This window comes from Coregonus clupeaformis, chromosome 37 (assembly GCF_020615455.1).
Source record: "Coregonus clupeaformis isolate EN_2021a chromosome 37, ASM2061545v1, whole genome shotgun sequence".
Taxonomy (NCBI): Eukaryota; Metazoa; Chordata; class Actinopteri; order Salmoniformes; family Salmonidae; genus Coregonus; species Coregonus clupeaformis.
Window position 1 is genome coordinate 6,581,591 of NC_059228.1, and position 25,848 is coordinate 6,607,438.

Here is a 25,848-nt window from a genome sequence, read left to right on the forward strand (position 1 = left end):
CACAGCAACAATAACGTTTCGTTTGACTACATATATTTCCATCTGATTTCATCTGAAATTAAATAAAGTCCACCTATTCTGTAAAGTGAAACTAATTTTAATAATAACAATGGTAAACTACATGTTTGCTACATGCAAACTAGGCTATGTTGTTCATTCAGATAGAGTATGCTTATTTAGATAGATTTCAACTTTATTCCCAGAAAACCATAAGATGCGATATAGGCTAATTGAGGCTGACCCTTACCTTCACACAACAGCAGGAGGACCAAAACAATGTTTCCCAGAGAGAAACCACACGTTTGCCCCATAATCGCCAATCATAAGTGAAAGTTGCAGGATGAATAATCAAAAATCACGCGTAGAGACCACTGGTATAAAATAACGGAAGAGACCCTATGGATAAGAATGTAAGCAAGAGTAATGTATTCGTTTTCCCGCACGCAGCTCCTCCAGACAAAAGATTAAGTACTTTGACGGAGTCCCTCTCTCATTGGGCTGGTCTCTGCAGCTTTTGCTGCTTGACCGTCTGTAGCGAGCAGTGCAAGGGGAGGTTTAAATCAAGCTAATATGCAGCGATGTATTTTCCGGTCCAGCCGGAGCAGCATACGCGATAGCATCTCTAAAAACTAATATATCACAGAATGTCAAATCATTAACACCCCCCACTAATTGTCCTATTAGTGCTAATGAAAAACATCTCAAATGTGCTGTGCTTTTTACTTCTCACCTCATGCCTCTTATTTGTGAAGTTTATTTTCAAATATGCTTATGTCATATGTTTAGGATTATTGGACATTATTAGACCTTACTTTTAGATTACTTAATGGTAGAATACAGGTCTTGATAGGTCTATGGCCAAATGTTGAAAATACTGTATTGCCATCATAACTGAGCTGATCATAGGGCCCTAAAAGATCTTGAAACTCATACATCTCAAACCATCTGTTTATCAGTGATGTGATAGATAGTAAGCTCTGTGAGTGTGCACACTTACTGAACTTCTGTCACGAGTTGCTAAGCCAGAACCCAGAAGCAGACCAGGACAAGGTAAGTTGAAACGAAAGTGAGTGTTTATTTACAAATTCAAGAGTGATGCTGAATAATCCAGGGAACAGAGCGGGCGGCGTTGATTAGTTGTTGGGGGTGCAGTGGTTGATCCCATCCTGGGTCGGCAGCCGCCGACCACCAGGCAGAGGTTGGATGAAGGTCCCGGACGGGTGACTGCAGATGGAACAAAACGGGGGTGAGTAAGCAACAAACCAACAAGGTGCAAAAACAACAAAACTAACGCTAGGCTCTAAGACTGATACTCTGGTAAACCTACTGTTCATGGCTAACGATCCGGCAGGGAATGGATGTTAGGCCAGAGCCTAAGAAGGGTGATGATCAGGACCAGGTGTGCAGATTGCTGATGGGATGCAGGTGCGGAAATCAAGAGAGCTCCCCGGAGCGTTCCAGAACCCTCGGGAAACTGGAGATAACGAACATAAAAACTAGTCCACAGACAGGACCCGACTCAGACTGCCGGGATCGTTACAACTTCTGCCAATGTGTGGGTGGCAGGGTTTAGCTAGATGCTGTGTCAGGGCGCATAGTCCTCCATTGACGTATCCATTCCACTGGGGGCCCTGATACAGAAGACCCCCATTTGTTTCAAGGATATTTCATATGAGGTATGTTATGTCATGTATAACTTGTGACAGGTCATCATGACTGTCTCATTTGATGATGATCTTTATTTACAGTTTGGTCATTTAGCAAACACTCTTAACAAGAGCAACTTACAGTAGTGAGTGCATACATTTTCAAACTTTTTTTCGTACTGGTCCCCTGTGGGAATCGAACCAACAACCCTGGCGTTGCAAGTGCCATGCTCTATCAACTGAACCACACGGGACCTCTTTATTTAATCCATTAGGACATTTCCCCTGTTGGCATTATAGGACAAACTTTTTTCATTTTTACCACCAGATATTCATTACACAAAGCCCCTAACATGAAGTAGGCTAATATACAGAGTTAAACGGAAACTGTCTGGTTGCTGTTAACAAGAGTCCAAGCCTGTGAGTGGGAGCTATGCTCTGTCTAAGCTGTGCTCTGTGTAGCTCAAACCCTGGCAAAGCGTTATAGTGAGAGCCGGCCCTTGTTACCCTCAGTTTGGGGAGTGTTTCTGATGTTGAAGACTTTGTGTCTCATCTAGGATTACTCTCAGGCTGGCTGATTATCTTGGTTTCTGTGGAATGATGCATTACTCGACCCCCAGGGCAGCTGATATAACTCCACAACCAAGAACCTAGCAGACATTTTTTGAAATACGAATAGATTTTTTAAATATAAGTTGAAATTACAGTTTTCTTTCTGGGGCATTTTGGGTAGCTGTGATGTCAGTGGGCGAATTGAGTGGTGTTATTTCCCTGATTTTGCATTAGTATGAGTGCAAGAGGTGATGTTCATATTAATGATAATCCTTAGTGGGCTGTCCATCTTGACCCCCATTAAAGTGCTGTCGCTCAGAGAGCAGATGGTGCACACACTCTCTGCCTAAGAGAGGTGGAGTGGCCATGGCAACAGACTCATAGTGGCTACCCTGGTGTAGGGGAATCGCTGGCTCTAATTTGTTGAGTACCACCTCAGATTTAATCACTCTATTCAGTGCATAACACAACTGACATCAAGTAAAACATCCCGGGGTGTCCATACAGGACAATAAATCAGACATTTGCTTTCAATACAGTTCCACTTTTTAGTAATTGAGTCCATACCATTATCGGGAAGAGACTCTACACTCTTAGAAGTAAAGGTGCCTGGAAGAACCTTTTGGGTTGCAACACCGGCAGAACCATTCCAGTTCAAAAAGGTTCCTTGAGGAACCCCTCTGAAAATGGTCTTCAAGGAACACCTGTGTAAAGGTTCAAAACTGAACCTTTTTGTGATGGGAGGGGTTCGATTTTGAACCTTTTTAATAATATATTGTAGAGGTGCCAGTCTATCAGATTGGAGGTGTGGCTTTCAGATAGTTCTTTTTGGCCACCCGTTAGCGTAAATGTCATTCCTATTCATCATGTTAAGTTTGTACACTGCAAATGTAAACATTTATTGACTATTTATGCATATAATATAAATAATATTAACATTGCTGATTACTTATAGTAATAAAGTGTTAACTATTCCAATTTTGGGAACTCATACACCTCTGTTAGCCTCATTGAAGCTACACAACTGTCAGTGTTTAACCTTGACATGTGATGACAATACAACAGAACAGATGAAGAGAAATGACAATTACTCTAACAGGTGGCCAAAAAATGATCTATCTTAAAGCCATGCCCCCACTAAGCCACGCCTCCACTCCAGGGTACTCCAGGAACCCGTAGCTACATTGAACCATTAAAGGTTCCTCCAAGAATCCCTCAAATAACCAAAGGTGCATATATGAGTGTAACGTGGTTAGGTCTACCTGTCACGGATTCTGCCGAGGCTGCTCCTTGCTCGGGCAGGCTTCGGCGTTCGTCGTCCCCGGAGTACTAGCTACTGCCGATCGATGTTTCGGTGTTTGTCTTGTTCTGTCTTGAGTGGTTACACCTGTTGTCTATTATGTTTGATTGTAGATCCTATATTTACCCTTGTCTCACGTTTGGTATTTGTGTGTTATTGTTTGTGTCTAGGCGGTATCGGCATCGCTTTTGTCGTATTACGTGTGTTGTGTTTTTCCTCCCGGTTCGGAGGTTTTGTTTGTTCTTTCCTATCAGTAAAGTATGTCTGCTAGTATCTCTGTGTCCTGCGCTTGACTTCACTCACCACATACACGTCGCTTCTGACACTACCACATACAACATACCACTGTATACATTTTAATTCAATACATAGATAACCAAATTATCCACTTATACACTTTCATATCAAATCAAAACAAACTTTATTTAAAGTGCATTTAAAATCACAACACACTTTACAGTAAACCAATAAAATCAAGCATTTGCAATAATTCTCACAACAATGGCTCAGAATGAAATCAGACAGTGAATGAAAGGAGTTGGATTGTAGCGCTATTAGATTTTGAGAAAGAACTTCTTCCTGTATAACAGGTAAGCGATGAGGACCCAGAGGGAGGTGGCCCACAGGCTCTGGAACAGCTTCTCCCAGTGGCTGTCCACGAAGCGCATCTCCCAGCTGAAGGGGAAGTAGGACCCCAGGAGAGAGTGGCCCACGTACACAAAGATGGAGTTCATCCCTGCAGACCACCACAGAGACAGGAAGTCAAGGTATCCAAAAACAAAGTAATGGTTATCAAAAGTGCTTGCATGAATCTTGGATCCTTTCAGTAACTTATTCCCATTAGGAAGGTTGTCATCCATTTCCAGCAGGAAAAACTGTTTGAAATGACGTAATCACAACCACAAACTGGTTGAAATAACATCATTATGATGACATCATTTCAACCAGTTTTGACCAGTTTTGCCCGCTGGATTGTAACACATTGACTTGTTTCTTAATGTCTTAACAATGGACCCCTGTGCCATTATCTTTGTGTACTTACCTGGGTAAATGAAGGGTTGGCCGCCCCACCAGGCCTTAACGTCCATGATGAAATACATGACTCCCAGCAGGAGGAAAGAGAAACAGCCCATGCAGGTGATATACGACAGAGACCTACAGTACATGAATGCACAACACAAATACACTTTATTGTACAAGCAATAGAGTTATAAAAGTTGCACCTGTATCTATCTACTGTATGTTGCATAGTGTACAAATAGATAGTTATTCTAACTAAAATGCGCTCTATTATGCGTACACTGTTCTGTATTGTATACCTGTATGAGGAGTGTACTATGTGTACACTTTTCCATGGGGAAGCTTGGCACTTGTGGTCAAGAGTTTGGATGACCAGTACAAAGTGTGAACAACAAAGCAGCCATAAATGCATAATAGAGTTTGCTGCTGATGCTAAGCTACAGTCCAGTACAGTATGGTAGTCTAGTATGATATATTAGCGTCAGTTAGTGGATCCTTGGCTCATGACCCATGGAGCCATGTCGGCGAGTCATGTCCCTGTCTGTTCCAAAGTGCAAGAATGTTTGATGTAATATCATCTCATGTAAAATGGCCACATCCCAGATCCTTGCAGCAGCAGGCATCTTTTATCTAATCTGAAGGCGGTCCAAAAAAGACTCTAAGGCTGGGACTCATACTCAAGAGCTCAAAAACCTGCGCATGATGAACTGCCTATAAAACCAGGGCAGGTATAATGGCTATGAATGAGCATGGCTATAGAGAAGAAGCTCATGTGGGAGAATCATGGGAGATTCTGCTTACATATCATAGATGAAATGGTACTCTGTCTGACATGACATTAAAATGATTCATATTAATTTTACATGCAGTGTGAGCGTGGAAGAAATACGTCAGCTATAACATATATGGCTGTAATCATACTATATTTCATGCAAAATCATTACCGTGATTGAAATGTTCATCAAATATTTGTGCATCCAGGAAAGTCTAGACATTGAATTCCTATCCTTTTTATACTCTGTGGGAATACAGTGAGTACTGTGTGAGTTGTAAATTTCCCATAGTAATACTGTCCCCTGAACTCCATATTGACCCTCTACACTTTTAGAAACGGAGGGGCTATCTAGAACCATAAAGGGTTTTTCAGCTGTCCTTGTAGGAAAACCCTTTGTGGTTCCAGGTAGAACCTTTTCCTGAGAGCTGGCTAGGGGACAGTTTTCCTGCCATGATGGTGGGTAGGGAGGGAGTATAAAACAGACTGTTTTCCTTCTGGCTGTAAAGAAGAGTGATCTTGTTGGAGGATGTATCGCCCGGCTTGCCTCACACTCTCTGACAGCCGGGGTGATTATTTACAGTCGTATCTGTCGTTAAAGGCAAGTAAACGCGTGTTTTAGCAGGCCGTGATTTGTGCCTGCTGGAAACTCATCCTCTCTTTTGTGAGGGAAAGTGACTGGATTTAGAGGGTCAGGAATCACTTACCAAAGGTTTTTATTGACAGGTATAAATCCTTCGTCTCGCGTGCACTTAGAAAGGATGGCTGTGGAGATTCCCTGAGGGTGGAAACGAAACAGATTTCAAATCGATGCGGGTGATAAAGCAAGCAGTATTGGGTCTGCTAAAACGTGGGCCAACAGAATCGAGTGAGTGAGGCAGATTCATTGATTATCTGAGCCTCAGATCAACAAGGTCCCTCACGAAAGAACTGCAAACCAACTGGTTTAAATCCACCTCTACCATAGTTGGATCTCTCCCAGCTCGTAGTGAATCCACTTGTACCCTAGAAAAATAATGCTTCTATCTACCAATTCTTATAAACAAATGGCATATCTACTGCATATCAAATATCAATAAACACCTTTATTGCATCATATATTTATTTACCTATAAGAAATAATTTAGCTTTATTTCAATTTTTGAGTTGTGCTTGTGCATTCCTTTAAGAAACCCTGTAGATCCAAACCTAAACATGCTTGTTCGGTGGCTATCCATCATTTGTATAGATGACAGAATCAATGGTGTGGAAATAGCCTGGCTGTGGCTAGATTGAGTCTCCAGGCTATGCAGGCAGGCAGAAATAGGGACGGGGCTGGTATGTGGGGCAATCGCTCAATTTCAATCTCTCACTCCCCAGCCCAGATCATTGAGCTTTAATTAACTCTGGCTGCTGTTTATTGGGATGAGGAAGCATGGCCGCCCCGGAATATCAAGGCACCGTCAGTCACCCAGAGAATTCATGCCACAACAACACTACTGAAACATCCTGTATGTCCCTCCTAGTGGTGAACTGTCTGTAGGCTAAATTCTTGCTCACAAAGAAAAGTGGAGGAGTTTATTACACTTTAAGGTTAAAAAGTGACGTTTCGACCTGCCAACTGTGTTATCTGTGTATAATACTGTCCCTGGTCTGCCTGAAGTGGATTCTGTGTAGAAAGCTGTCTCTGGTGTGTGAGTATCTGTGGTTGGCTGGCTGCATCAATTAGCTCCTTATCAGGCAGGGCTAACTACTAATGTCAAGAGCACATTTCTGATACAAGAGGCTGCTGAAGTACAGCTTCAAACCTCTCCTAGAAGGTCACATCTTATCAGACAAGTCAATAATAAGAGCTGGTCAATCAGTCTGACTCTTTTCACCATCAATGTGGGGAAAGACACGGAACACTGTTCCATGTGACTGTAAGTAAAATGGGCTATAATTCCAATAAAAAGTCCATCATCAAATCAAAACCAAAATGCAATGACTTAGTTTGTAGCATGTTTGCATCTCAGAGATACTCAGAGAAAATGATGAAGGCGGAAAAGACACCTCTACAGAAAAAGCGTTACACCCTCAGCTTCTCTGACATGAGGAAACAGATCGATGCTGTGCTGCCAACACTGCCAAAATTCCATTGGCAGTGTCCTTTTTGAATCTGTATTTCTGCAAACACCTTTTGAAGACAACCTATTCTATATCTGCCTATTCTATAGGACATCTCCAACATAACAATAACATACAGTACAGAGTATTGTAATATTGTCATGGCTGCTAGTACTAACTGGTAAATTGTGTGAAAGAAATATAAAAATAGAACAAACATAGGCTGGTAATGATTTTACATAAAGGTGGCTTACTTTATCACCCTGCGCCTCTGGGAAGTACAAAATGGATCTAATTTATTTTGGCTCCCCCAAGCTACTCGCCCTATAATAACAGTCAATAAGATTCAACCCAAGAAACATAATGGACAGATTTGTCATAGGAGCTGAAGATAATAACATTTAAATGCCCCTGATGGGGCCTCCGATGATGTTGTACTGGTTCACAGAACACACGAATACATTCCCCTTTTTATAGGGCGATGCATCTGAATCCCATTATACAATCTGCTTTTAAAAGGTATGATTGTACCGAAATTGGAGTCTCTTTTGTTCTAGATAATTATCTAAATAATTGCTTCATGTTAACATAATCTATTACATCAAGTTTAACTATCTACATCAAAGGATAATTAATTTATGATATAATGGAAACTCAAACCTACGCAAATTTTAATATTTAGAATAAGACTTAATAAAACTCTATAACAAGGCAAAATTCATCCTCCATTTTACAGTTTTTAAAGCGGCCTCAAGACATTCCCAGTCTGTTTGGTTCCTTGTTTTTCCTTGCTGTAGTGAGACTTCAAAGGGTTTCTGATCCAGCTAAAACCTCTCCATCACCACCCCTGGTCACCGGGTCCTGGAACTCAAGACCCCTTCCCTTCCACCGTAACATGGAACCTCTCACTACAGCCAATGCCATGTAACTCTGCCATAATTAACATAGTCCACATGATTAGGCTAAAATAAAATCACTACATGGGATTTGTCAATCTCGTTTGAGTGGAGGGTCTTCCCTTTGTTGGCAAACAGATGAAAAGAATGGTCTACTTTTCACGACACTTACCTTTTCCCCACGGGATAGAGTCTCCCCAAATGAAATAGTGGCCAGCTTGTATCCCTTTCTGTTTTGAGACCACCCACACAGAGCACTATCCCACCAACACAATAACATTACCCGTCAATCTATGTAAGAATCACAGTTATTTCATAATGACTTATCTTTACATCAATACCACTAGTGTACTTCACTTCTGGTTCTGGAGGACCAGAGTGTATAGGCATTTGTTCCAGCTCAGCACTCAAACAATAGATTCAGCTTATCTTGGTCTTGATGATTGGTTTCTAATCAGATGTTAGCTAACAATATTATGGTTAGACTGGGACAAAAGTCTACTCACTACAGTTGTTGAGTACCTGTAGTGAGGAATACTGGTTTATACTGTAGCATAAAACCAGCATCTGCTACTGTGAATTGAATCTTAGGGTAGGGTACAATCATACACTTCAGCAGAGCATAGTAAATGAAGAGGAGAACATGAGATCTTTGCCATGATGTCGGAGCTCAATGTAACTAATATGCAGGATTTGTACGTTCTGAAACTGTAACGATCCCGGCAGTCTGAGTCGGGTCCTGTCTGTGGACTAGTTTTTATGTTCGTGATCTCCAGTTTCCCGAGGGTTCTGGAACGCTCCGGGGAGCTCTCTTGATTTCCGCACCTGCATCCCATCAGCAATCTGCACACCTGGTCCTGATCATCACCCTTCTTAGGCTCTGGCCTAACATCCATTCCCTGCCGGATCGTTAGCCATGAACAGTAGGTTTACCAGAGTATCAGTCTTAGAGCCTAGCGTTAGTTTTGTTGTTTTTGCACCTTGTTGGTTTGTTGCTTACTTACCCCCGTTTTGTTCCATCTGCAGTCACCCGTCCGAACCTTCATCCAACCTCTGCCTGGTGGTCGGCGGCTGCCGACCAGGATGGGATCAACCACTGCACCCCCAACAACTAATCAACGCCGCCCGCTCTGTTCCCTGGATTATTCAGCATCACTCTTGAATTTGTAAATAAACACTCACCTTCGTTTCAACTTACCTTGTCCTGGTCTGCTTCTGGGTTCTGGCTTAGCAACTGCGTGACAGAACGATCCGGCCAGTAATGAACCCAGCGGACCTGGACTCTGTTCGCCATGCCATTACCCAGCAGGAGAAGATGTTGGGCCATCATAGCACGGTACTACAGGAGATCGCGTTGTCAGTTCGGAACCTTTCTACCGGTCTGACGGAGGTCCAGAACCAACGCAAGTGTCCGGTGGAGGATCCACTACCGGTTTCACCCATCTCGCCTGCCGCTTCTGAAGCTGTGTCCTTCCGTGAGCCCAAGGTTCCGACGCCGGATAAATATGAGGGGGAGCTGGGAAGATGCCGTTCCTTCCTTATGCAGTGTGGATTAGTGTTCGATCTACAGCCCTACTCTTATGCCACAGACAAGGCTAGGATAGCCTTTGTGATTGAGTTGCTGCGTGGTCGAGCGCTGGAGTGGGCTTCAGCCGTTTGGGAACGACAGGATCCCTGCATGGCTTCATACCAGGGGTTCACGGCCGAGATGAGGAAGCTCTTCGACCATTCCGTCCGAGGGAGGGACGCAGCTAGGCGCCTGTTTTCGCTTCGCCAAGGAACTCGCAGCGTGGCCGACTTCGTGATCGAGTTCAAGACGTTGGCTGTGGAGAGTGGGTGGAATGAGGAGGCTCTGCAAGCGGCCTTTTACCAGGGTCTGTCGGAGCAGCTCAAGGATGAGTTGATCTCCTATCCGGAGCCTAGTGACCTGGACAGCTTGGTAGCCTTGTCTATTCGGGTGGATAATCGAGTCCGAGAGCGAAGGAGGGAGAAGCAATGGGTTCCGTCCAACCGATCAGCTTCTCAGGTTCCAGTCGGGTCGTCAAACTGCGCGGCTCGCTAAAGTTGGGAGGACTTTTAGCGAGCCAGTTTCGACCTCTCAATACCTCTGTCAGACCCCGTTTCCCGGCTACCCTTATGAACAGGAATCAGAGCTTAGCGATTAACGCTTTTATCGATTCAGGTGCCGATGGAAGCTTTCTAGATGCCGAGTTGGTGGAACAGCTGGGGCTTTCCAAGGAGCAATTGCCGGAAGCCATTGAAGCTACCACTCTGGACGGCAGTAGTCTGGCACGTATCACGATGAGGACTGAACCGGTTAAGATGCGGTTGTCGGGGAATCATTCTGAGATGATTTCATTCTTCATTCTGCCGTCTTCCCATGTTCCTCTGGTCCTTGGATACCCCTGGCTGAAGGAACACAATCCCACGTTCGATTGGGTGACGGGCAAGGTAACGAGTTGGAGCCTTGATTGTCATGCTAACTGTCTCAAGACTGCCTGCCCCCATTCGGTTCCCAGTCAGGTGATTGAGGCTAAACCCCCAGATTTGTCCCTGGTTCCCGAGACATATCACGATTTGGGGGAAGTTTTCAGTAAGCAGAAGGCTCTGTCACTCCCTCCCCACCGACCATATGATTGTGCCATCAACCTGTTCCCTGGAGCTGTCTACCCCAAGGGAAGGTTATACAGTATCTCCCGACCTGAACGTGAGGCTTTGGAGACCTACATCAAGGAGTCCCTAGCTGCTGGTCTCGTTCGTCCCTCGTCATCACCCCTGGGGGGCAGGATTCTTCTTTGTGGGTAAGAAGGATGGCTCTCTTCGACCGTGTATTGATTATCGGGGGTTGAATGACATCACGGTCAAGAACAAGTATCCCCTGCCCTTGATGAGTTCTGCCTTCGACTCCTTACAGGGTGCTACGGTGTTCACCAAGCTAGACCTACGCAATGCGTATCACATGGTCCGGATCAGAGAGGGGGACGAGTGGTTGACGGGTTTCAATACACCGATGGGTCACTTCGAGTATCAGGTGATGCCGTTTGGACTGACCAATGCTCCAGCGGTATTCCAGAGTATGGTGAACGACGTCCTGAGAGATATGATCGGTCTCTTTGTGTTTGTTTACCTGGATGACATTCTGATCTTCTCGAAGGAACCTTCCGACCACGTCCAGCATGTCCGGCAGGTTCTGCAGCGATTGTTGGAGAATCGCCTGTTCGTGAAGGCCGAGAAGTGCGAGTTTCACGCCCACACGACATCCTTTCTCGGGTACATCATCTCCAGGGGAGAGATTAGGATGGACCAGGAGAAGGTTAGAGCGGTTCTGGAATGGGCCCAGCCCGGTACGAGATTGCAGCTCCAGAGATTTTTGGGGTTTGCGAATTTCTACCGCAGATTCATCCGGGATTACAGCCGTGTGGCCGCTCCGTTAACTGCCTTGACTTCCAGTATCAGGACCTTCAAGTGGAATCCGGAGGCGGATCGAGCGTTTCTGGATTTGAAGAGGCGATTCACCAACGCACCGATTCTCTCTCAACCGGACACGGCCCGTCAGTTCGTCGTTGAAGTGGACGCGTCTGATGTGGGAGTTGGCGCCATCCTGTCGCAGCGATGCTCCACGGACAGTAAACTCCATCCCTGCGCCTACTACTCTCGTCGCCTTTCGCCTGCGGAGAGGAATTACGATGTGGGTAACCGGGAGCTTCTCGCGGTGAAACTTGCCTTGGAGGAGTGGCGCCACTGGTTGGAGGGGGCGGAGCAACCGTTTATTGTCTGGACTGACCACAAGAATCTTGCTTACGTGCAATCGGCTAAACGTCTCAACTCCCGTCAGGCCAGGTGGGCGTTGTTTTTCGGACGATTCAAGTTTTCCCTGACGTTCCGACCTGGATCTAAGAACGGCAAGGCGGACGCCTTGTCCCGGATGTTCTCCAAGACGGAGGAGAGTGGGTCCAAGACCGAGACAATTCTCCCCCGGAACTGCGTCGTGGGAGCAGTTATGTGGAAGATTGAGGAGGAGGTGCTGGCGGCCCTTCGGACTCAGCCCGGTCCCGGTAACGGTCCACCCGGTCGGTTGTTTGTGCCTGAGTCGGTTCGTCCTGCTGTCCTCAAATGGTCCCACGCCAGCAAGATGGCTTGTCACCCTGGCGTGGCTCGGACAATGGCGTTTCTTCGCAGACGTTTTTGGTGGCCTGCCATGGCCGAGGATACTCGGGGTTATGTTGCTGCCTGTCCAGTGTGTGCGCAGAATAAGAGTACCAATCGGCCCAGCTCTGGACTACTTCACCCCCTTCCTATTCCCCGGCGACCATGGTCGCATCTGGCCCTGGACTTTGTCACTGGGTTGCCCGCTTCTGAGGGGAACACGGTCGTTCTGACTATCGTGGACAGATTCAGCAAGTTCGCCCACTTTGTGCCAATTGCCAAGCTTCCCTCTGCCTCGGAGACGTCCGAGATCCTGGTTAGGGAGGTTTTCAGGGTCCACGGGTTGCCCAGTGATATCGTTTCCGACCGTGGCCCTCAGTTTACCTCTGCTGTCTGGAAGTCCTTCTGTTTGGCCATTGGAGCTACAGTCAGTCTCACATCTGGTTTTCACCCCCAATCTAATGGTCAGGCGGAGAGAGCCAACCAGAAGATGGAATCCACGCTACGCTGCCTGGCCTCTTCCAACCCCACCTCCTGGGTCTCTCAGTTGCCTTGGGTTGAGTATGCCCACAATACTCTCCCTACATCTGCCACTGGGATGTATCCCTTCCAGTGCCTGTATGGCTACCAACCTCCCTTGTTCCCTTCTCAGGAGAAGGAGCTCTCAGTGCCTTCTGTTCAGGTCCATATTCGTCGTTGCCACCGGACCTGGCATCGGGCCAGAAAAGCACTCCTTAGAGTTTCGGACCGGTATCAGCTCCAGGCGAATCGTCGCCGGATCCCCGCTCCCACCTACACCATCGGAGATAGGGTCTGGTTGGCCACACGGGGATCTTCCTTTACGGACTGAGTCTAGGAAGTTGTTACCGAAGTTCATTGGTCCGTTTGTGGTGGAGAAGGTGATCAATCCGGTGGCAGTTCGACTCAAACTCCCGAGGACGCTCAGAGTCCATCCCACCTTTCATGTCTCCTGCCTCAAGCCTGTTTTCCTCAGTCCTCTGTTGCCTCCTCCGCCTCCTCCTCCTCCTCCTCGGATGATCGGAGGTGGTCCTGCCTACACGGTGCGTCGCATCATGGATTCCAGACGGCGGGGCCGGGGTTTCCAGTATCTCGTGGACTGGGAGGGGTATGGTCCTGAAGAGAGGAGTTGGATTCGCGGCGACAGGTCCTAGATGCTGACCTCATCAGTGACTTCTACCGCCTCCATCCTGGCGCTCCGGGGAGTCCGCCCGGTGGCGTTCGTCGGAGGGGGTACTGTAACGATCCCGGCAGTCTGAGTCGGGTCCTGTCTGTGGACTAGTTTTTATGTTCGTGATCTCCAGTTTCCCGAGGGTTCTGGAACGCTCCGGGGAGCTCTCTTGATTTCCGCACCTGCATCCCATCAGCAATCTGCACACCTGGTCCTGATCATCACCCTTCTTAGGCTCTGGCCTAACATCCATTCCCTGCCGGATCGTTAGCCATGAACAGTAGGTTTACCAGAGTATCAGTCTTAGAGCCTAGCGTTAGTTTTGTTGTTTTTGCACCTTGTTGGTTTGTTGCTTACTTACCCCCGTTTTGTTCCATCTGCAGTCACCCGTCCGGAACCTTCATCCAACCTCTGCCTGGTGGTCGGCGGCTGCCGACCCAGGATGGGATCAACCACTGCACCCCCAACAACTAATCAACGCCGCCCGCTCTGTTCCCTGGATTATTCAGCATCACTCTTGAATTTGTAAATAAACACTCACCTTCGTTTCAACTTACCTTGTCCTGGTCTGCTTCTGGGTTCTGGCTTAGCAACTCGTGACAGAAACCACACGAGAGACACACAAGCAATGAGAGACAGAAGATACTTATGTCCGCCAAGAAACAGACAGCCATACATGGTTGTGTTGTTTTAACATACACAGAGATCCCATACCTACTACAGACAGACTGCTAATGAGCTGTTATGCAGCTACGACTAACTAGTGACTAAAAAGTTAAACGCCAAATGGCTTATATTTCTTTATAGTGCCACATCGTCATGTGGCTTCCCTTATAAAATAAAATATAACCACCAATAGACTGCGCGGGAGAGGCATTAGCTTTAGTCTTGTCTGGTCTTTGGTATTGTCACGACTTCCGCTGAGGCTACCTCCCCTCCTTGTTCGGGCAGGCTTCTGCGTTTGTCGTCACCGGCTTACTAACCACTGCCGCCCCAATTATCATCACATTTGTCTTGTCTTGTCAACCACACACACCTGGTTCTAATCCCCTCATTAGTCCGTGTATAAGTGTTCCCCCTGCCCCCTTGTCCTTGTGGGTGATTGTTATTTGTGAGAGTAGTGTAGCTCGGTGGAGCAACTCGTACCATTTTGTTGCCAGGGTAGATATTTCCCCTGTGCCTATGTATTGTTGGAGATACCGTTACAGTGTATTGCCAGGGTAGATAGTTTCCCCTGTGCCTGTTTCGTTTGTCGCTATTCCAGCGTATTTAGTGTAACGAAGGAATCAACTCTGTATTTGGTGATTACCCTCCTGCGCCTGACTCCTTCCATCACACTCATCACAGGTATTTTTATTTTAAAGGAAATTATTACATCTATCATGGGCTGTGGTGTTGACTTATCACAAAGTAATGCAGAAAGAGACTAAAACATGCCAGTAATATTTCTGAACAGATGTGGGAGGCTTTACAGTACATACCAGGAGGATGGCCCATACTAGGAATCGGGAGAGGATGCTGACATCCTTTTTCCTGTAAAAAAGTAGAATTTTTCCCGCCTGTGGAAAGAAAGGACACTGCTAAGCAGGCTGGGTATACATGTCATTTAATCATGACTGATCCTTTGAAGGAGAAAATTATATAAACAGGTTAGATGTAGTCGGTGAACTAAATTGGCCCATATAGTGGATGAGGGTGCTGTGTGCCCCTGGTGTGGCGGTCATATTTCTCATATCCCTTTGGTGCCAGATGTGACGTGTAAGTCACCGGCGCTCTCTGATTAATTTGGTGATGATGAATATGTCTCAGCTGAGGACATTAGCATGGGCAAACACAGACGAGGGGAGTGGACACCTGGCGTGTCGTCTAAGACTCGCTGACTGAAGGGCTCAGCACCAACCGCCCACAGGGAATTGAGCTATGCGGCTGCTTTCGCATGGCAACTTCCCACTAAGAAAACGGTTGAACGCAACGCTGTCGCCATCAAAGTGCATGAGTTGTTTTAAAGGCTCCCACCCTAAAGACCCCAAAACTCTGTCCTCACCTTCGGACGACATTCTGTGTCAATAACAGGAGAGCAGCTGTGCAGACATGAGGCAGAAAAATGTCCCTTAGACAACCTCCATTTTAGTAGACTACTGACTCAACCTTAGTGTCATGATGCATGGACAAATCATTAAAAACTGAAAATAATTGAAAGATTGAAATGAAAAACTGAAATGAAATAAAATGCTGAAATTAAGTTTGTTTATGAGTTTGAGTTGACATGATATCCATACTGCAACTTACATGAATGACCTTTGTTATTCAAGTTTTGAAATATCGTGAAAACACACATAAGAAGGACTTAAACCTTTGGCCTTTTTAAAAGTTATGACTGAGGTACAGATCTGGTAAAAACGGTACAAAATTATTGGGTCATAAACTTGAGCTCTGCTTACTTGCATCCCCATGAATCCCATGACAATGGAGTTGATAGTACCCAGAACCCCCTCTGGGTCAAAGGGCTGGGTAGTACGATACATGGCCTGAAAAACACAACATGAGAAGAACTAACAAGCCATTTCCTATGGAGCAGGTTAATGTAAAGATAATTTGTTGTATTTGTTTTGTAACAATGTGCTTGTCGTTAGATTCCCTGCCTTTAGTTTATATTTTTATCCTTTGCTGAACTAAAAAGTGTTCAAATGTTAAATACTATATCACAAATGGAAGAGAGAAAACTGTAATGCTCCTTACCTTGCACGTTGGCCAATGGTAGATGTTATCACCCAATAACCACTTGTCAATGTACCCGGCTGCTCCCCCAGTACAGTTGGGATATAGGCCATTATCCCCAATCCCACCAGCCCCCAAATAACCTCTATTGGATGCAAAAATGTTAGATTAGACTTCTACTGCCACATCTACATCTAATAACAACACACATATTGTACAGTTTATGTTGATGAGAAAGGACAATAGTAAAAATGGTTTTCATTCACTCTGACAATCAACATTTAATCAAACATACTCAGCTGCCTTGGGAGGCACAACAATGCCAGGCAGGGTCAAGCACAGGAGAGAGGAGCACAGAAAAACTGAAAAGGAGGAATAGGAGTGGAGCACAGAGAGGACAGACAGGGAGGAGGGAGAGAGAGGAAGATGGATCCTCTGCCTCGGCCTGTCTTATTGCGCATGACAGACTGAGATTGGCTAATTATGCCCTCTGAAGCGTCAACCGCAGACCCATAAATCACAGTGGCTCATAACACCAGCTAGCGAGCACAACACATGCTACACAGTGCACACCACGGCCACAGCCACAGCCACAGCCACAGCCACAGCCACTGCCACAGCCACAGCATCACCCCAGTTTACTGGCCCAAATATCACATCACCACAGCATGTATAAATATAGAAAATAATTGTATTCATTGTCATCACTTCTTGGCTTATTATTATTTATACGGTGTCCATATTAGGACAGTCACCCATTCAAATCCCATGGATGTGTGACTTTGTCATAATCTGGACACCATAATGTAGGTACTGTATATTGTATAGAGAAGATCATTGTTTATTGGATTTGATACATCACGTAGTAATCTATCAAGATCTTTATAATGATAATCACATGATAAACTGAAAAACCTGTTGAGATTGTGTGTTCAGGCAGATTTGACTTACGTGGGGCAGTTAGGCACAGGCAGTAGGAAGGTGAGACACAGCCATAATGTCTCAAGGAGAATAATGAAGATCCACTCTGGCCAATACAAGACCACATCCTGGACAGGGTCCCACCAGCGATCCTATAGTTAGATCAAGCAAAATTAATGTAATTGCAACGTTAAACGTGGCATAGTCGGCAGGATGTCATTTTATGTAATAGCCCCCTAGTTTGCCAGGTGTTACATAATGCAAAAACCTGCGCTTAGCAACCAATTACACTTTCTATGGTCTTATAAGGTTGCTTTCCAGAGTGTAATTACTGATGAAAACAAACTTGACAAAGTCAGTGTCTCACCCCGCTCAGTGGGATCTCTCCCATGCCCCAGAAAGACTGCATCAGAGACAGTATGAAGTAGGTGAATCCCAGACGCTGGAGGACTCCAGGGATTCTAAGCCAAGACCAAGATACTGCAACACAGAGAGAATGACCCTTCACACAGACCTGTGATCATAGACCAGAACACTGACCAGAACATTGTAATACAGCCAGCATCGCCAACACAGAGAAAATGGCTATGTTCTGGGCTGTGTCTGAAATGGCACTCAATTTTTCTCATAGGGCACTACTTTTGGTCATATCCTCACAAGCCATCAGATAGAACTGCAAGAAATATGTACAGTACAAAAGCTCCAACTGTCGGGGGTTATACTTTTATACTGGAGTTATTGGCTATACACTGAGCATTGACGTTATAACAAAATGAAATACAGATGTTCTTGAAACGGTGCAAAACTCTTTCTGATGACTTAAGCTAATATTTGCAGAGGAAATGAATAGCATCACCCATCGACACCTGGGCGACCACAAGAATACTGTTCCCTGAGGGAGGAACCTCCCGAGTGGCACAGTGGTCTAAGGCACTGCATCGCAGTGCTAGCTGTGCCACTAGAGATCCTGGTTCGAATCCAGGCTCTGTCGTAGCCGGCCGTGACCGGGAGACCCATGGGGTGGCGCACAATTGGCCCAGTTATGGGTTGTGGGTTCGATTCCCACGGGGAATGACAGTATGAAAAAATAAAAAATGCATGTATGAACTCACTAACTGTATGTCGCTCTGGATAAGAGCGTCTGCTAAATGACTAAAATGTAAAATGGAGGAAATGGGTGGAAATGGGTGTCTTCGGATGTCGAGGTGTGTGTCAGGGAGGTGGAAGGCTCATCAAAGATTCCCAGTTATCTCCAAGCCCAGGCAAATTGGGGAGGACATGAATGGCCTTTGGTTCAGAGATTGATGGTAATCTCCACATTAGTTAACAGACAATCTCTTTGCGGCACAAAGTGCATAAAAAAACTAGATAATCCCAATCATTGATCTGGACAAATCAAATAAGAAGCGGAAATGTCTCTTTCCACAGGAAAGGAGGAAGCGCTTTGGGTGACTAATGACAAGTTTGTTAAGTCCGTAGGTTACACCTCTATGAGATTGGTCCCTTATCTCTCATGACATTCATCATTATCAAGTTCAATATGCATGAAACATCCACGAAAGTTACTTTGAAATTAATAATTATGGCTACGTCATGTTCTTTATGAGTCATGCATCAGTATTAACCATTTACACTCGTGGAAATTGGTCTATACGGATAGGGGTAAATTGAAATGTTTCTTACAGAAGAAATATGAAAAGCATATGCATACCCATGGTAGCAATTGAGATGGGAAAATTATTATATTATAATATGGGGAAATTGTTAGACCAAAGGTAAGGACACAACAGTTCACCTGACACAAGACTGAATCTAAACATTGCATTGTTGATTATTGGTGCATTTTACATATACTGCACTTTTCGCTGCATTTGTATGATAACGAAATCTGAAAATACTCTGGATACATTCAGTAACATGATTAGAATATTCCTGGAAAATGTGGGGTAGGTGCAACATAAGACAGAACAATTACAAGGGTTTGAGTGAGAGGACTAACTGGTGTCTCCATGTGGCCACACACCTATCCAAGGGTGCACAGTTCCTAAGTAATTTCAATGCGCTTTTATGACTCAAAAAAGAGTCTTCAACTATAAAGTGCTTTTTTGAGCTCTCCTAGCTGTGCCGTTGAGGAACTAGAGCAAGCGCACTTGTAGTTGTTTTATTTGGAACACAACCCTGCATCCCCGCCATCACACAATTACTGTTGTTGTTTACGCAATCCCCAAAAAGTCCATTATAAATCATCTGGGTCAGATGGGCATAATTTGAAATGACTAGCAAAGTTGTAAAATAGGATCTTACAGTGTTAGGCTTTCACAAGGCAATTCAGGGAAACAGATCATAATTTTGGTGGGCAAAGAAAGGAGTCATGAGTGCATTCAGGTGTGTGTGCCGTGGTGAATTTTCTTCACACTAGACAAACATAGGCTCCTTCTGTTCAGGACAACACAGGGTATGATGCCATGTCATCTTGTAACTGTACATCAAACATAGTGATCATAAATGTTGACACTGTATATGACATGAGATTTATGATATAGGAATTTGAAGTGCACATTTGGACTCACAGGTGTTTGGCTTGTTTGTATGACATCAAAGCAGTATTTATTACAATCCTCAATGTCTCATCTTTCAAAATACATCGAGTCCTCTTAATTTACAGCATTTCCCTCATTCAGACATAAAAAATTAACAAAGGTTGCCCAATTAGCAGGAGGGATGGGGGCAACTTGGCCGGGGACTTTAATGCAGGGAAACTTAAATCCGTTCTACCTAATTTCTACCAGCATGTTAAATGTGCAACCAGAGGGAAAAAAACTCTAGACCACCTTTACTCCACACACAGAGACGCATACAAAGCTCTCCCCCTCCATTTGGCAAATCTGACCATAACTCTATCCTCCTGATTCCTGCTTATAAGCAAAAACTAAAGCAGGAAGCACCAGTGACTCGGTTAATAAAAAAGTGGTCACAGATGCTAAGCTACAGGACTGTTTTGCTAGCACAGACTGGAACATGTTCCGGGATTCTTCAGATATCATTGAGGAGTACACCACATCAGTCACTGGCTTCATCAATAAGTGCATCGATGACGTCGTCCCCACAGTGACCGTACGTACATACCCTAACCAGAAGCCATGGATTACAGGAAACATCCGCTCTGAGCTAAAGGGTAGAGCTGCTGCTTTCAAGGAGCGGGACTCTAACCCGGACGCTTATAAGAAATCCCGCTATGCCCTCCAACGAACCATCAAACAGGCAAAGAGTCAATACAGGACTAAGATTGAATCGTACTACACTGGCTCTGACGCTCGTTGGATGTGGCAGGGCTTGAAAACTATTACAGACTACAAAGGGAAGCACAGCCGCGAGCTGCCCAGTGACACAAGACTTCCAGACGAGCTAAACCACTTCTATGCTCGCTTCGAGGCAAGCAACACTGAAGCATGCATGAGAGCACGAGCTGTTCCGGATGACTATGTGATCACGCTCTCCGTAGCCGATGTGAGTAAGACTTTTAAGCAGGTCAACATTCACAAGGCCGCAGGGCCAGACGGATTACCAGGACGTGTACTCCGAGCATGTGCTGACCAACTGGCAAGTGTCTTCACTGACATTTTCAACATGTCCCTGACTGAGTCTGTAATACCAACATGTTTCAAGCAGACCACCATAGTCCCCGTGCCCAAGGACTCTAAGATAACCTGCCTAAATGACTACCGACCCGTAGCACTGACGTCTGTAGCCATGAAGTGCTTTGAAAGGCTGGTCTTGGCTCACATCAACAGCATTATCCCAGAAACCCTAGACCCACTCCAATTTGCATACCGCCCCAACAGATCCACAGATGATGCAATCTCTATTGCACTCCACACTGCCCTTTCCCACCTGGACAAGAGGAACACCTACGTGAGAATGCTATTCATTGACTACAGCTCAGCATTCAACACCATAGTGCCCTCAAAGCTCATCACTAAGCTAAGGATCCTGGGACTAAACACCTCCCTCTGCAACTGGATCCTGGACTTCCTGACAGGCCGCCCCCAAGTAGTAAGGGTAGGTAACAACATATCTGCCACGCTGATCCTCAACACAGGGGCCCCTCAAGGGTGCGTGCTCAGTCCCCTCCTGTACTCCCTGTTCACCCATGACTGCATGGCCAGGCACGACTCCAACACCATCATTAAGTTTGCCGACGACACAACAGTGGTAGGCCTGATCACCGACAACGATGAGACAGCCTATAGGGAGGAGGTCAGAGACCTGGCCGTGTGGTGCCAGGACAACAACCTCTCCCTCAACGTGACCAAGACAAAGGAGATGATTGTGGACTACAGGAAAAAAAAGAGGACTGAGCACGCCCCCATTCTCATCGACGGGGCTGTAGTGGAACAGGTTGAGAGCTTCAAGTTCCTTGGTGTCCACATCACCAACGAACTATCATGGTCCAAACACACCAAGACAGTCGTGAAGAGGGCACGACAAAGCCTATTCCCCCTCAGGAGACTGAAAAGATTTGGCATGGGTCCTCAGATCCTCAAACGATTCTACAGCTGCACCATCGAGAGCATCCTGACTGGTTGCATCACCGCCTGGTATGGCAACTGCTTGGCCTCCGACCGCAAGGCACTACAGAGGGTAGTGCGTACGGCCCAGTACATCACTGGGGCCAAGCTTCCTGCCATCCAGGACCTCTATACCAGGCGGTGTCAGAGGAAAGCCCTCAAAATTGTCAAAGACTCCAGCCACCCTAGTCATAGACTGTTCTCTCTGCTACCGCACGGCAAGCGGTACCGGAGTGCCAAGTCTAGGTCCAAAAGACTTCTCAACAGCTTCTACCCCCAAGCCATAAGACTCCTGAACAGCTAATCATGGCTACCCGGACTATTTGCACTGCCCCCCACCCCATCCTTTTACGCTGCTGCTACTCTGTTAATTATTCATGCATAGTCACTTTAACTCTGCCCACATGTACATATTACTTCAACTACCTCAACTAGCCGGTGCCCCCGCACATTGACTCTGCACCGGTACCCCCCTATATATATAGCCTCCCTACTGTTATTTTATTTTACTTCTGCTCTTTTTTTCTCAACACTTTTTTTGTTGTTGTTTTATTTTTACTTTTTTGTTAAAAATAAATGCACTGTTGGTTAAGGGCTGTAAGTAAGCATTTCACTGTATTGTCTGCACCTGTTGTATTCGGCGCATGTGGCCAATAAAATTTGATTTGATTTTATTTGAACTTCTTGTCGCGTACGGTGCTCAAGTTCAGAACATCTGTCAGTCAAAACCCATACAGTGCTGTGAAGCGCAGAGCCTGAGCTCTGACTATATGTATAGACTGTTACTGTACAGCCACTGCATTTCAATGTAGGCATTTATCAGTGCCCAAATCTGCCATTTCCAACCCGTATACGGGTACGAGTGTAAAGGGCTACAATGGCACACTTTTTTGTTCATTTTCTGGTGGCACATGGCTTTGATCAATATAAATAACTATAGTGAGTCTTCTGAGTAGAAGCCTGTTAAAGCTCAAAATTATAAAAGAAATCAGAGAGTTTTTCCAGTTGGAAGTGGCGATTTATTGCAAAGTGGAAATAAATGGGTTACTGAATAAAATAAAGCATCCTGTAATAAAGCATCCTGATGAAGAATCAAATGGAAGGACATTTTAGGGGGTGGGACTTGAATCAAAGTTGAATACCGGAAATGTATCCAAGCCCCACAATAAATTAGGCTATTATTGTACATGCAATCACCTCACAACAGCTAAAGCTGACTTGCGCTCCAAAAACTAAAACCAACCTGTATACTGGCAGTAAAAACACGTCAAAGGTCAACACCTCTTCATTTGACCACCAAAACAGTATGCATATTGAACAGATCGAAGCACCTCCATTTCCTTATTAGATAAAACCCAGGGTTAGACATGCCAAGGGCATCATGGGGAAGGGGGGAGAGAGACAACACTGTCTACAGCGGTTGATGGTAAAACACATCATCCTGTTATGAGAGGTTTTACACTATACAGGATCTACTGTCTACAGCTGGCACCATGTAACACTATCTGTTGAAAATGTCCATTACAGCAACACTGGTTGTTTTTGCTCAAATCCTTTTTTTGTTAAATGTCCCCTGATACTGTGTTCCCCACTGCGAGGAATAACAATATATTTTTTAACCCGGTTACAGAGACATCCACCCAGAAAAGTCCATTAGCGCCAGGGTTAGCTAATGTGTGAAGGGCCTCGTGGACAGTAATAAATCCACACAGCTTTCCCCATTTAACCCTGTCACGTCTCTGGCAGCGAGCCACTGCCAGCCACCCTACGCTGCCAGACTTCATAATCATAATCCAACAGGGGTTTTACATAAGAAAACCATTATTAATTATTCCAGCATTTAGCATGGTGACCAAGAACAAGAGCTAGGATGGATTGAACTCTACAGTTTGTAATGAAGATACACCTTCAAATTAGTGGATTCTGCTATTTCAGCCATACCTGTTGCTGATAGGTGTATAACATCAAGTACACAGCCATGAAATCTCCATAGATAAACATTGGCAGTAGAATGGCCTTACTGAAGAGCTCAGTGACTTTCAATGTGGCACCGTCATAGGATGCCACCTTTCCAAAAGGTCAGTTTGTCAAATTTCTGCCCTGCCAGAGCCACACAAGTTCATAGAACGGGCCCGCTGAGTGCTGAAGCGCGTAGCGCATAAAAATCGTCTGTCCTCGGTTGCAACACTCACTACCGAGTTCCAAACTGCCTCTGGAAGCAATGTCAGCACAATAACTGTTTGTCGGATGCTTCATGAAATGGCTTTCCATGGCCGAGCAGCCGCACACAAGCCTAAGAGCACCATGCGCAATGCCAAGCATCGGCTGGAGCGGTGTAAAGCTCACGGCCATTGGACTCTGGAGCAGTGGAAACGTGTTCTCTGGAGTGATGAATCCACAGGAGGTTGGTGGCACCTTAATTGGGGAGAATGGGCTCGTGGAGTGGAATGGGTGGAATGGTATCAAATACATCAAACACATGTTTTCCATGTGTTTGATGTCATTCCATTTACTCCATTCCAGCCATTATTATGAGCCGTCCTCCCCGCAGTAGCCTCCACTGGATGAATCACGCTTCTGGGTTTGTCGGATGCCAGGAGAATGCTACCTGCCCCAATGCATTGTGCCAACTGTAAAGTTTGGTGGAGGAGGAATAATGGTCTGGGGCTGTTTTTCATGGTTCGGGCTTGGCCCCTTAGTTCCAGTGAAGGGAAATCTTAACGCTACAGCATACAATGACATTCTAGACTATTCTGTGCTTCCAACTTTGTGGCAACAGTTTGGGGAAGGCCCTTTGCTGTTTCAGCATGACAGTGCCCCTGTGCACAAAGCGAGGTCCATACAGAAATGGTTTGTCGAGATCGGTGTGGAAGAACTTGACTGGCCTGCATAGAGCCCTGACCTCAACCCCATCGAACACCTTTGGGATGAATTGGTATGCCGACTGCGAGCCAGGCCTAATCGCCCAACATCAGTGCCCGACCTCGCTTAAGTTTTTGTGGCTGAATGGAAGCAAGTCCCCACAGCAATGTTCCAACATCTAGTGGAAAGCCTTCCCAGAAGGGTGGAGGCTGTTATAGCAGCAAATGGGGACCAACTCCATATTAATGCTCATGATTTTGGAATGATATGTTCGACGAGCAGGTGTCCACATACTTTTGGTCACGTAGTGTATCTAATGGTATCTAAATAATAGTATTCCACACTCATCATGTTAAGGTCATATGGAAACAGGAAGATACTGGTGGGGAAAGTTTGTAATGACTTGCCACAGATTCAGATCCTGAACTGCTTCAATAGCAAGAGTTTAGATTTATAATTTGAATGACTTATTGCATGTTTCATTACTCCCATATGTTTCCGGTGCATCCATGATTATGATTTAGGGTTCACAACGTTCCTTGGTAAATCAAACAACTTTTTTTACGTGTGTACCTACATAATCCATCCTTTGGAGAGTAGTTCATGAAACAAAAGCCGATAAGGATGAGGACCACAGTTCTCCAGGTTAGCTTGCGTATTAGCTGCCAACGGCCAACTCCCTTTTTCCGCATGGAGGTGAAGGCCAATACCACAGAAGTCCCAATGATGAACACAAACCTGAATGAAACACACAGTGAAACATTACAGTACTCATAGACAACTAAATTAAAGGGACATTGCACTCCAAAATCAAATATGTTTTCTGACCTCAAACGCACTCTAATATCAAGATAAATCTATGTCCCACACCTTCAACTGTGTTTGTCCAGCTGTGCTTAAATTGGTCATTTAGCAGAGGCTCTTATCCAGAGCGACTTACAGGAGCAATTAGGGTTAAGTGCCTTGCTCAAGGGCACATCAACAGATTTTTCACCTAGTCGGCTCGGGGATTAGAACCAGCGACCTTTCGGTTACTGGTACAACGCTCTTAACCACTACGCTACCTGCCTCCCCATACATACCCAAAAAGGAATGTAAAAGATAAGCACCGCAAATCTGGAAATTACATGGCGCTTATCTTGTCCATTCATTTTGGATTGTGGCTTATAGCTG

The 25,848-nt window shown here is 45.4% G+C and overlaps 2 protein-coding genes across 5 annotated transcripts in view; both read right to left on the bottom strand.

Moving 5' to 3' along the window:
- Positions 1–534, bottom strand: part of ret (ret proto-oncogene receptor tyrosine kinase) — a 36,242-nt gene extending 35,708 nt beyond the window's left edge. For both annotated transcript variants that reach the window (XM_041866474.1, XM_041866475.1), the window contains exon 1: positions 248–534. In XM_041866474.1, the coding sequence (XP_041722408.1) occupies positions 248–311 (64 nt within the window). In that variant the 5' untranslated portion in view covers positions 312–534. The remainder of the gene's footprint in view (positions 1–247) is intronic.
- A 3,368-nt stretch (positions 535–3,902) lies between these two features.
- The window catches only part of si:dkey-192p21.6 (uncharacterized protein LOC565246 homolog), a 45,516-nt gene continuing 23,570 nt past the window's right edge, over positions 3,903–25,848 (bottom strand). For 2 of the 3 annotated variants that reach the window (XM_041866672.2, XM_045211427.1), the window contains 9 exons: positions 25,253–25,413; positions 17,613–17,725; positions 17,276–17,397; positions 16,346–16,469; positions 16,048–16,134; positions 15,088–15,165; positions 5,998–6,068; positions 4,541–4,653; positions 3,903–4,234 (listed from right to left, as the gene is read on the bottom strand). In XM_041866672.2, the coding sequence (XP_041722606.2) occupies positions 4,053–4,234; positions 4,541–4,653; positions 5,998–6,068; positions 15,088–15,165; positions 16,048–16,134; positions 16,346–16,469; positions 17,276–17,397; positions 17,613–17,725; positions 25,253–25,413 (1,051 nt within the window). In that variant the 3' untranslated portion in view covers positions 3,903–4,052. The remainder of the gene's footprint in view (positions 4,235–4,540; positions 4,654–5,997; positions 6,069–15,087; positions 15,166–16,047; positions 16,135–16,345; positions 16,470–17,275; positions 17,398–17,612; positions 17,726–25,252; positions 25,414–25,848) is intronic. The other variant, XM_045211428.1, reaches the window with a different exon arrangement.